The 13,159-nt window shown below is 40.9% G+C and overlaps 1 protein-coding gene across 1 annotated transcript; it reads right to left on the bottom strand.

Annotated features, from left to right (window-relative positions):
• Positions 1 to 839: 839 nt before the first annotated feature.
• LOC123765062 (uncharacterized) lies at positions 840 to 8,915 on the bottom strand. The gene is made up of 6 exons (XM_045753477.2): positions 7,437 to 8,915; positions 5,638 to 5,807; positions 3,199 to 3,385; positions 2,036 to 2,263; positions 1,499 to 1,633; positions 840 to 1,086 (listed from the first exon to the last, which is right to left on the bottom strand). Exons 1-6 carry the CDS (start codon positions 7,653 to 7,655, stop codon positions 1,018 to 1,020), a joined length of 1,008 nt encoding a protein of 335 aa, XP_045609433.1. The 5' UTR covers positions 7,656 to 8,915; the 3' UTR covers positions 840 to 1,017.
• Between the last annotated feature and the right edge of the window lie 4,244 nt (positions 8,916 to 13,159).

Raw genomic sequence — 13,159 nt, forward strand, 5'->3', positions numbered from 1 at the left:
CGGTCCTAGATGAGCTTGCATGCATGGGTGTCAAAGGGAGATTCATGAAATGGATTAAGACTATCACACAGGAAGGAAAACTATGGTATGCTTCGAGGACAATATGGTGCATGGAACCCCTTTGGCCTGCTAAGAGCTGGGGTTAGATACACAGGTGTTAAACGAGTTTACATACCAGGACACCTGTTTCTAATTAACATCATTTTAGCCCCAGCATGACTTGGTTCCTACTGCAGCCAATTAAAATAATAACTACAGAAGTGGTAACAGCAATTAGAGTATAAATAAGTCCAAGCACACGAGTACTAGGAACGTCCAGGTATAGATGTGGAGACAAATGTGTCACCAAGGTAGGCGCCAGTGTAAAGGGACAGTGACAGTGATGAAAATGCTGAGTCAAAATGTTAAAAGATTTGTTTTCAATTTCTTGCATTTCATAGTTCATATAACCTGATATACCACCGAGGACCATTCCAAAGACAATCTGATATACTTCTTCACACTTCGCCACTTCTGAAAAACTTTTGTGAACCGTGTTAAATATTTGATAAGTTACATTATATAATGCCTCATGCCACCTTACCTCGTATCTGCTCTTTAATGAAGTATTTTTGGCAGTAATGCGACACAGACTGAAAGTACGTGCGCGCGTGATTGGTGCCCATGGCCAGTCATGTGCATAGACGAAGACAGGGAATTTGTGGCAGTTAGCACCCATTATTTGGGTTAATCCTATAAACTATGGGAAACAGAGTGCTGAATTGTAGGTAATGATGATATAATTTATTTTTATAGCAAGTCCTTTCAGTAAGGTTTTCATTTATTATTAAAAATTGAACTAGTTTTTGGAGATTTATTTGTTAGGATTGTACATTAATGGACAGGCACATGGAAACAAAAAGAAGTTATGATTCACACACGATGAGCAGCATTACACCTGGTTGGTAGTCACGGTCGCGAGTAAATATTATTGGAAGTTAAGAAGACACCAAGCCGGGAAGACTATGCATGGCACCATCACGGTCGACGAAGAAAGAGCGATTCTCGGTAAAGGGGCAAGACCTGGCCTCGCACCTCTGCATGAACCTGCCGGAGCACACCACGTGTTGTTAGCCTAACATGCCCCATCGACCTAATTATCAGATAACAGAACTAGTTTACATCTTGGATTACTATTACATAATATTTATTTGATTGACCAGATCACACATTAGAAGGTGAAGGGACGACGATGTTTCGGTCCGTCCTGAACCATTCTCAAGTCGATTGTGTCCATTCCATTCACAATCGACTTGAGAATGGTCCAGTACGGACCGAAACGTCGTCGTCCCTTCACCTTCTAGTGTGTGGTCTGGTCAAACTACTTCAGCCACGTTATTTTGACTCATCGCCTGCATAATATTAATTGATATTATTACCAGAAGTGCTGCTTGGTTATGCTTTAAATGTTAACTCTGTGAATGTCTGTCGTTGTAAGTGTTAATTATCCCGAGAGTACCTGTTGAGCGACGTTCAGCTGGGTGTGGGCGAGGTGGAAGCCTCGAGTGTGGAGGCCCTCCAGCACCGCCTCCACCTTCCTGGCTTCCACTACGCGCTCCGTACCTGTAGAGTTCCTCAGCCCGTCCAAATGTATCTGGTCAGGGCAGGAACCATGAACACATTCTTAGCTAAGGCACTTGTTAATCAATCTTGGTTGGGAATATACACCTATCAATACATTTAGCCCATTAAAATAGCTAACTTTATAGAACAAAATTATAAAAACAAATTCTAATAAACTCCAAATAAAATATTTGTAAATGCATTTTATTAATGCAGTGACGCTATATAATACATAAATCAGTAGGAGCCATTAGGAGGACTCGAACCTATGCTGTGTACTCCCAAGCAAATGCCTTAGACCAATAGTTGGTTCCTGCCGATTTTCTCACCGATACATCACGTTAATGTGATTTCTTTGTGCATTATTATTATTATTACTACAGTACAAGAAGTTCAGTGGTGAAGCTTAAAGTGATGATAGCTGAGAACTAACCTCAAGGGCTATCTGTCTAACGTCCTGCAGAGCCCGGAACTTGTCAGGGTGGCTGAGGAGGTCCGCCAACACCCTCCACTCCATAAACTCTATGTCCATCTTGAGAACATCGATTGGCCGGTTCTTGTGTCCCAAGATATCCCTGATGGACTCCAATGACCGAAAGTGCGCCTTTCTCGATGTCCAGTTTTTACCATTGCCGTCAGCTGCTGTCATGTTAATTGTGTCCTGTTGGGTCAAAACTGTTGTTATTCTTATTATTCATCATCTTTTTCTTATTGACCCATCCTTCTTCTTAATTCAAATATCAAAATTCTGACTGTAGCCAAAACAAACATTATATTCATACCTTTCATCTTAACTGTTAATATTCAAGTAGTAACACCATACTTGTTGCTTATAAATATCCGATTAAAATATGTACTAAACTGTAACCCAGGGTTAAGGAAGCATTATCCATAAAATTTTAAATTAAAAAGAAAAACATTCAAAATTAATGAATAAGAAATCGAGAAATTTCTCACACACATACATACACATTCAGAAGATTGTATACTACCCACGTGAGACGTGTAGCAGAATATGCAGCATCAGTGTGGACCCCCATCCCCTCATTATACACGCAATTTTTATTTGTATTTTGAGACCAAAGGATTGGCCACAAGGCTGGCAGTGAAAATGTGAGAACTGGGAAATGAGGATAGGTTAGGAATACACACAAATATCACAATAACGTGATATATCAAATGAACTTATCCACAAAGGCCCTTATGGATTTGTTCATAGGTTAGGAAAATTTGAATCTCACTTCACTAGAAAGAGAACTATAGACATGATTGCAACTTACAAGATAATCAAAGTTGACAAGGACGGTGTTTAGAATAAGTGTCAAGAGATCTGGAACAAACTGACGAACACTGGAATCTGATTCAAAGAAGCATACGGAAATATTTCTTCAGTTTACGGTTAGTGAGGAAGTGGGGTGAGCAAAACGATGAGGAAGTGGAGGCTGACGTCATTCATGTCTTGAAAAGTTGGCATAAGGCACTAACTAGAGAAAGAGTCATGCACCAGATAGCAGAAAAAAACCCACACAAACCTGGTGTATGAACTGGAGTTCATTTCCACATACACAGCTAGGTAAGAATACGTAGAATACTAACATCAGAGTTGAAGCTACCAAGGCCGAGGTCCAAGAAGTGGAGGCCTTCGAAGACCATATTGTTGCCCCAGCCCACGAGGGTCATATCGAAGGCGAAGACAGAGCAGTTGAGGTGTCTCATGGCCGCATCCCACGACATCTCGCCCCCCACGCCAAAGGAATACACCAGGCAGTCTCCAGGCACCGGACTGTTCAAAGGAAACAAGGAGACCAAAGAGTCGTAGACCAGTCAAGATGAGATGCATCTTCCTTCCGTTTTTGTATATTATATGTAGTATTTAGTCTAAAAGTATCATCATTTATCCTAACATTAGTAGTAGTAGTAACCGTATCATTGCAGACGAGGCGACGTCTATACTTTCATAGCATGATTGATCCAGCTTCAGAGTTCCCCAATGCACCCTCCCACGAGCCGACGACGCTAGTGGAAGAGTATTACCCATACATGAGCCTCTCCTCGGGTAGGCAACACCAGCGGGACAGTATTTCCCATGCACGACCTCCTCCCCCTATGGGCCGACGCCGCCACTGTGATATCCGGAAATGATTTTGTCTTGTAAATCCCAGTGATGAATTACCTATTGTTGCACTACGGCTTCATGAAACACTTTTAATTTCGGTTAACGAACGACCTACTCCTTGTAACCAAATCAATTACAATAATTCAATATGGCTAAATCACTGAAGATCTCTTCCTCTCTTTGATTTCAAATAATTCTCAGTACCCTAACCCACTCATTAAAACAAGAATCTAATTGTAGACCGCACCTAAGAATTACTCATTTAATCAGTCTGTCAGATTCCATACTCTTCTCAATGTATTTCTGAATATCAAATCAATTTTACTTTATCTACTGCAATACACAATACTATATATAAATTACTTGCATAGCACATCCACTTGCCAATTATAACCAGTACTGGACATCCAGGACTAATTCATTGGTGTCCTTCCTTACTCATTAGACAAATACTACCCATTTTATTTAACTTGGTAAATTAAATCAATGGGAGGGATAGTGACAGGGGAAATCATTAATTAATGCAACTAGCTACAAATATATTAACACACAAATGAATTAATTGGAGAAATAAAAGCAGAGGAATGTTTAAAATCAAAGGTGTAAACTTATGAACATCACATTAATCATTGTAAAACTTTCTACCATTAACATCTCAATATAAGCCAATTAATAGGACATGCAAGGGTACTTTACTGACGCTTCAGAAATTACCTAGGTGTCTCCACTAGCAGTAATCCTATTCTTATTAACTATTACCAAACTCGTCCCACACTCCCACAGGTTTGCCAACATTTGACTAGTTCACATTCCTAGGAGCACTTATTAACCATGACATAAACCCGCCCCCCTATTGTTTGGAACGCAAATCATGTTCATTCTAAACTTGACAACCAATTACTTCCTCTCCAAATTCTTAGGTCCACCAAAATGCTGATCTGTGGCCAGTGCCCACAGAATGAGGTTCCTGTTGCCGCTTGCTCTTGACAAAAGGTAGTTTCCAGCCACCCACATGGTGGCTGGAAAGCACTATTAATAGTCTACAGGCTTTCTAATGGCTTATGACCTGATATCTGGTCTTAACGTTTACTCAAAACTAACTGTTCAAGAACTGGCCATGAAATTGTTAATTTTGTTCTTCATGGCTTGTTAATTTGACAAAAATCACATCAGGGGGATTATATAATTCATTCTTTCAAGATTATACATGGATATTGTTTAGTTTACTATCAATGACATTGCTTTCCTTTGATTCTGTAAATATACTATACACCTCATACCCATACCGTAGGTAGTAATGGAATAGGTTACAGGGAGACATAATGGGTTCAGTTATTTATGTGTTTTCTTTCCATGGCTAATTTTGAATGCTGAACAGTCAGAATGTGGTTTTGAATAAAATGACAGATAAATACAATTTAATGAAAATGTGATGGAGCGAAGGTCGTTTTATAGTTAATGGCTACAAGCAGTGAATTTGACAAAGAAAAACGCATTAACATGTGAAAAAAAGAAGTACTGTATAAAGACAATATGCATAATTTGCGTCGGCTGATTAATGTGATTACCTAAGTGTAGTTACAGGATGAGAGCTACGCTCGTGGTGTCCCGTCTTCCCAGCACTCTTTGTCATATAACGCTTTGAAACTACTGACGGTCTTGGCCTCCGTCACCTTCTCACTTAACTTAACTAATGTGTATTGGTACTTTGTTAATACAGTGATGGCGAGGACAAGCCTGAGTATATATATTCACATAAATTATAACTGAATAAATATTATTATTATTATTATTATAAAGACGATGTACATGGATGATTTTATGAGAGCGTTGAATATTTTTGTATCAGAAAAAGACAAATGTGGATTTACTCGTAATAACCCTCACGTGCAGCAGACAAGCTGGAAAAAGGCACACACCTCACATCGGGATCAAAGCAAATGTACTTGTTGCCGTCCATGAGACAGGTCTGACAGTCCTCACACAAGATACTTCCCCCGAGGTTGGTCAGTCGCCGGCAGGTAGTCGTCGGTTCCTCCAGCAGCTGCTGCAGTCTTCTTGGAGTCCACTGTGGGTCTTCAGTGTCGTCCTGCATCAATTTTTGGAACGGAGAAACAATTACTGTATTAAAGAAAGGGATGAGGTGGCAAAGATCTCAAGAAATATAAGTGAATAACAAATCAATTGAAAACGTTTTAGATCTAATAATATTAGTGGATTTTAACTACACAAGAATTAACTACCGCCTTGATCTCTGATTTTTCCAGCGAAGAGAGACCGATATAATTAATGGCTAGTCATAGTCATATGTAGCTTATGTAATTATATAAGCTACATAAACAACAGCAAAAGATTATGTGCAATATTTTAAATTTCCTGTATTTTATTAATTAATCACTACTAGTACCGTTGTCAAAAATTTATCCATTATATGTGAGGCTGTGCATCCAAGTAAATAGTAAGTAATTATCAAAGGAAGGCACCAAACCGGTAAGGCTATGTAGCACCACCAAATGTGCGGAGTAATCATAGGGCGCTAAATAACACCAAGGATGCCAATACGAGAACATATAAGGAGAACGATATCAAAAGTATCAGAGTCATCAAGAATTCTATCGAGGGACAATTGACCGCGAGGGACGGTCGGAAAGCAAGACACACGCTCGTCCTGGAAGTCAGGACATTCAACAAGAATGTGCACGACCGTAAGAGGGACAATGCAATTTGGACAATAAGCAGCAGGGCGGCGCTCCATTAAGTGACTGAGTTAAACGTGCATGGTCAATACGTAACTTAGCCAGAGCCGTTTCCCATAGCCGGTTACGGTGGTAGGAGGAAGGTTACAGGGACACACGACTCTTAAGAGCACGTAGTTTGTTACCAGTAACAGAAGACCAACAAACCTGCTAACGGGCAAGGATGGAGGAATGAATAACTGAGTAAAAGTCGGAAAAAGGAATACCTTTACGAGAGATGGGACAAATGTGGATAGCTTTCTTAGCGGCAGCATCCGCACGCTCATTTAAAGACACCAATATGGCTCGGAACACAGCAAAACTCTACCGACATAAATTTGCTGGAGATAAGAAACAGCCAATGTTGAATCTTGAGGACCACCGGGTGGACCGGATTAAAGGACCCCAAAGCCATGAGAGCACTACGAGAGTCAACTACCACTACAAAGGAGGACTGACAACGAGAAAGCAGGAGACGAAGAGCATAGAGAATAGCATAAAGTTCTGCTGTGAAAATGCTAGCCTCCGGAGGGAGGCGACACATATAAGTGTGGTCAGGAAAAACAACAGAGTAGCCCACACCGTCAGCAAACTTAGACCCATGGGTGAAGATGGAAAAGGAGTGGGAGTGTGAAGAAATGTGCTCAAGGAAAAGGCGTCTCAGAACCGTAGGAGGGGTAAAAGCTTTAGTGATGCGGGTCAGGGAAGTACAAAATTTGGGAAGAGACCCTCCACGGGGGCAAGGACAGAACAATACGTGGAGAAACATTGGTAATACGAACCGAAAGAGAATCTTGTAAGCGAGACAAACGGACAGAAAGAGGAAGGTGATGAAGAGGAACAGGATCTACAGGAGGGGTAAAAGTTAAAGCACGACATACAGTTCATTAGCTAAACTAGTATAATGAGGGATCAACAACATTAAATATTTTGATTAAATAGTCAATAAAAGAAAATAGTGGAAAATGTGGTGAGATTATTACCTGGCCCTCGGGGTAGTCGACCTTAGGAGTGGATGGCGAGAGAGGGAGCTTGGGGTTCATAGAGTCACGCCCCGCTGCCTGCAGGTAACTCTCCTGTCTCACCATGGGCACCTTGTCCTCCTGAACCACACCCAGCACCGCCCACAGCACCAGGCACGTCAGCACACCCACCTGCCAGCATGCAGGAGGGCGGGGATGGCGACAGCGCACTCTCTGCATTGTGTACCCTCTGGTAGTAATACACTTCAGTGTCTCCGGCAGGATAACTTTAGTTACCTATTTTCCAATTCTGAGCTCATTGTGTTCAATCTATTATAACCCTTCATAAAATGTATATTATTTATGGCAAAGGATGGTATATAATATGCATTTATTCATTTGAATTGTTAAAGTAACGACCCATGTAACCCAGGCGGGTGTGGCAGTCATCTGTTCATACCTGTTGTCACACAAATTGATGTAGTTTGAAAGATAAATTTCACCATGAATATTAAGATTTTATCTCCATCGTATGTTATAAAACATTCACACTAGCATTAATATTTCGCCACGGCGTCAGTTTCTCGTAGCATGCATTATAGCGTAGAAACATGAAGCTCCACCGCGACAAACACCGTTCGAATGGTTCGTGTATCCTGCTTCTCTATGTGTATACTTTCGAATTTACTTTAATCCTGATGTTCTAGACTCTAGAATATTTACTGATTAGTCAATAAAGTATTGTGGTGTCTTTAAATCACCTCCCGCGGTAGTTATTCGCACAGACACCAAGCCAAACCTAGCCACAAGGGTCCAGGACCAGCAGCAGCAAGACGCATGAAAATACTCTCTCCCACGTGTATACAACTTGCCTCGGGGTGTCCTAAAATACGGTCTAGTTTTCCTGGTGTGGTTTTCCTTCTCAAGATGCTGACGGTGGCTCATCCATGCTCCTGTAGCTGCTCAATTGGTGTTGGGTAGGATAAACAAACGGTTTAAGAGCTTAAGATTGCATTCTAAATGTCTCTAATGTAGACGCAAGCACGTTGCTCGGTCATTGAGTTTACACTGTGGAGGTTAGGCAACAACGGAATGGATGGCCCCCACGACGAGCTTAGCTGGAGAAACTGACAACTTATGAATGGGCTCAAAGTCCTAGACAAAAGAATATCCATAAAATGTATTAACTCACACAACTGAATTTATTCTCCATTCCTCTACTCGATTTAATTACATTCCTCCTGCGCTTCTTTTACTTTAATTGTGAAGTAAAGGTATTTTTTTAACAACACATCATCAGGACAAGCTCGTTAAAGTAGCGACCGTTCATTAAGACTCATTCATCTATTTATGCCTCATACATTAAAAATAAGTTTGTTCTGGTATATAAATTAATGTTATTATATATTAAATGATTTGCATGCATTTTTTTAAATTTAATTCCGTGTATGACTATCCTACAAGATGGTGCATATTAATTATAAAATATATATATATATATATATATATATATATATATATATATATATATATATATATATATATTATTATATATATATATATATATATATATATTATTATATATATATATATATATATATTATTATATATATATATATATTATTATATATATATATATATTATTATATATATATATATATATATATATATATATATATATATATATATATATATATATATATATATATATATATATATATATGTCACATGTTGGCCATGGAATAGAATTCGGGTAAAGGATAACCATGATAAATAATGAACAAATTCTGACTTGTAGTATGATACGTAGCTCAAATCAAAGAAAATGTACTGTAAATATTGACAAATTTACTGCACAGAACTGTATTGTTTGGTTATACGTTATTACAAAATTATGATATAACAAACTTGGGGATGATGAATTCCACCGCTTTTAAGGAGGAAGAATATTCCATTCCATGTTCACCAGCCCACCACGGTGAGGTCTGTGACTACGGGCTGGGCCAGGGCAAGTCGTCCAAAGGAAACCCTTCATGAAGAAATCCCTTAAAAAGAAAATCTTCAATAAGGATGTCCTTTGTTGCGTAGCACCCTAAACTACGAACCTGGCAATATGTATAAATTTCTTATTCAAAGAAATCTATACTTTATGTCAGAGTACTTCGGCATTTCAGGTGATAACGAGGTTACCACGAGAAATCCTCACCAACAGCAAGCTGCTGATGATATGCTGTAGACCACCCACAAGGAGTGGCAAGGGGGGTATTGGAAAGGAAACTGGAATGGAATGGAACCATGGGGTGAAAGCACCAAGCCATTAGGAATATATAGCACTTGGAAGAGGGGTCAGGATAAGGAATTGGGGATGGGACGGGGTGGGAAAGGAATGGTGCCCAACCACTTGGACGGTCGGGGATTGAACGCCGACCTGCATGAAGCGAGACCATTGCTCTACCGTCCTGCTCAAGTGGTTGAAATGGGAAAGGAAAAGAAAAAGTAAGAGAAAAAAATGAGTCGAGCACCCTTACTGGTAGTAATCCAGCCTCAGCAGACCTGCGTTGCCAGTTACAATCTTTCACACAGGTCCCCTCATTGGCGACCCAAACTCAGCAGCACTTTTGTGTTGCCAGTTGCAGTGATTCACAAGGGGGCCCTTATTTGCGACCCAGCCTCAGCAACCATTCTGTGTTGCCTGAGGCTGCTGTCATTCACACACCTGCCCACATTGGCGACCTAGCCTCACCAACCATTCTGCGTTGCCGTAATTGTATTTAAGGACTCTCGTCCTAAACGTCATGTTAAACGCCCTACGCCATTTAATGATTAATTGTGTTCCTATGTAATACATAATATTTACTTGTATTTACTTGTTATGCTAAACTAAATTTAATATTATTCAATATTTTGTAACTTTGTATTACAGTTTCTTTCATTTTTGTTTAACATTGCATGTGTAATTTTAACATTGAAATCCTGTGTGGTAAAGATTAAGTTGTTTAAATTCTTTGTGTGCTTAATTAATGTTAAATGTATGCAATATCTCTTGATAAGTTAATAACTTACTTTGTGTTAATAACTTTGCTTTGTGCTACAAGTATGGTAGACATCCCGTATTCATTCTTTTCAAAGAAAAGGAGGGATGTCATGTTCATAGAAAACGGTATCATACTAAGCGGCCTGCCAGACGACCCAGATGAGTGGCCCATCCCGGACCCGATCTACACCAAATGAAGAATAAAGAAGAAAAAAAAATAAAAAAATAAATAATAAAAAATAAAAAATAAATAATAAAAAATAAAAAATAAATAAAACACCTACAAAAAAAAAACATTTGTCATGGCATCAGAAGTGTAACTACCCTGATGTTTCTAAGATTAGCCTCCTTCAGCCAACTCCATCGGCTCTAGTGCTTTAGGACACCAACAAGGTCACAAACACTAGCCCCCCCAGCCAATGTACTGACAACCCAACATAACACATACGCAAACAAACAACACATACAAAAATGTCAACCCATGGTGGACAGGCCACCGAACTTTCAAACCTCCTCTCTCTCTACACCCGCATCCTCTTCCTGAATTTCAGCTCCTCATCCCTCTACCTCCCCCATCCTTTCCATTCCCTATGGACATCAAAGCGAAATCCGTTTGTATGTGCTACGGCTCAGACGCCAGTGGAGAGGTAAACAAGAAAGCGTACAGGACGCCCACCAACGTGGAAGCTGCTAGTCATGTATCAGTTTTAAGTATTAAAGTCAGTAACCAAGCAATGGCTTTATATCAACCCTACAACCAAGACTTCCTCAGCAACACACAACACCAGTGACATTAGGCAGATCATTGATGTATATAAGAAATAGATCCCAAGATGCTGCCCTGTGGCACTCCAACGGTTATTGGTAATGGGAGAGGTTATATCATTGATGGCTGCACATTGGGTGTCTATCAGTGATAGGATTGGAAATAGTTCAAAGGTATGGCCTCGGATTCCATAATGATGGAACTTTCTCTGACCTGCCACTCTAGCTCTGTTAAGAACCTTCCAGTGGTCTTATCCGGTTTACCACTTAAACCATTTTTAGTCCCCCCGCCCTCCTCTTAGATCTGCGCCTTTGCATTCGAGCCTTGCTCGGCCTCTCAACCTTTGGGCATCTGCTCTACCTTTCCCTTGCTTCTAGCCACCTCAGTCGATTCTGCTTTCCACTTCGCTTCCGTTCTTCTTTTGCTCCCAAAGACCAAACAACAATTAGTAAAGGGGGCCCCTGAACCACACTTCCACGCTCCAGACTCATCTCTCGTAACTAAATAGGTTAAATTTGTCTAAATGATGCTAATCACAAGTTTAGTAAGGTGTGTGTAGGGTTACTATAATGTAAGGATTAGGTTTGGCGAGCCATGTCACACTGGACAACGTCATCAGAGTTGCCACATCGAACAAAAGCTCATCATGGAAGATTGGTGAGCCATGTCACATCGGATAATCTCATCAGAGTTGACACGTCGAACAAAAACTCACCAAGGGACGAAAATATGTTTTGTGCCATACGACACAGGTTAGGACCGAGATGGTAAGGTTTCATTAGATTAGGGTTAGGATGGACAAGTTTAGGGTTGGAAAGAAAGTAATTATCAAAAGAAAAGGTTAGGGTTGGAAGGATTAGCATCAGTTAGGACATTTCGTATTTTACAACTTTACATGAACTTTAAGGTTTGCACTAAAATCAATTGCTTAAAGAGTAGTTAGCGTGGTTTATGAAGCCTTTCTAACCCGTAGAAGCCACACGAAGTGTACCTTTCACATTATCCAGATGTCCAAACAGTAATATACTTTGTAGTGAGGACTTGGAACCTCGATCTGCTCTACAAGACAGTCCTTCGTTGTCATTCCACATCTATTTTCAGTGTAGATGGAATCTACTAACAAACCCTACACGTCTCAAACCTAACCATGAACTTACTTTGCTTTTCCCATTGGCGACCATGCCTCAGCAACACTTCTGTGTTGCCATATACAATCTTTCACATAGGTGCCATCATTGGTGACCCCGTCTCAGCAGCCTCTCTGCGTTGCCTTACACTTCACACAGGTGCCCTCATGGGCCACCCAGCCTTAGCAACCCTTCCGTATTACCATACACAATCTTTTACACAGGCGCCCTCATTGGCGACCCAGCCTCATCAGTCCTCCTGCGTTGCCATATACAATCTTTCACACTGGTGCCCTCATTGGGGACCCCACCTCAGCAGCCCTTCCGCGTTGCCATATACAATCTTGCACACAGGCGCCCTCATTGACGACCCAGCCTCAGCAACCCTTCGGCATTGCCATACAATCTTTCACAGGCGCCTACATTGGCGACCCAGCCTCAGCAGCCCTTCTGCGTTGCCATATGCAATCTTTCACTTAGGCAACCCTGTCTCTGCAGCCCTAATGCGTTGCCATATACAATCTTGCACACAGGCGCCCTCATTGGCGACTCAGCCTCAGCAGCCCTTCTGCATTGCCATATACAATCTTTCGTCTCAGCAGCCCCTCTGCGTTGCCATATACAATCTTTCACACAGGCGCCCTCATTGGCGACCCCGTCTCAGCAGCCCTTCTGCGTTGCCATATCCAAACTTGCACACGGGCGCCCTCATTGGCGACCATGTCCCATCAGCCCTTCAACATTGCCATATACAACCTTTACACAAGAGCCTCATTGGCGATCCAGCGTCCGCAGCCCTTCTGCGTTGCCATATAAA

Source organism: Procambarus clarkii, chromosome 29 (genome assembly GCF_040958095.1).
Source record: "Procambarus clarkii isolate CNS0578487 chromosome 29, FALCON_Pclarkii_2.0, whole genome shotgun sequence".
Taxonomy (NCBI): Eukaryota; Metazoa; Arthropoda; class Malacostraca; order Decapoda; family Cambaridae; genus Procambarus; species Procambarus clarkii.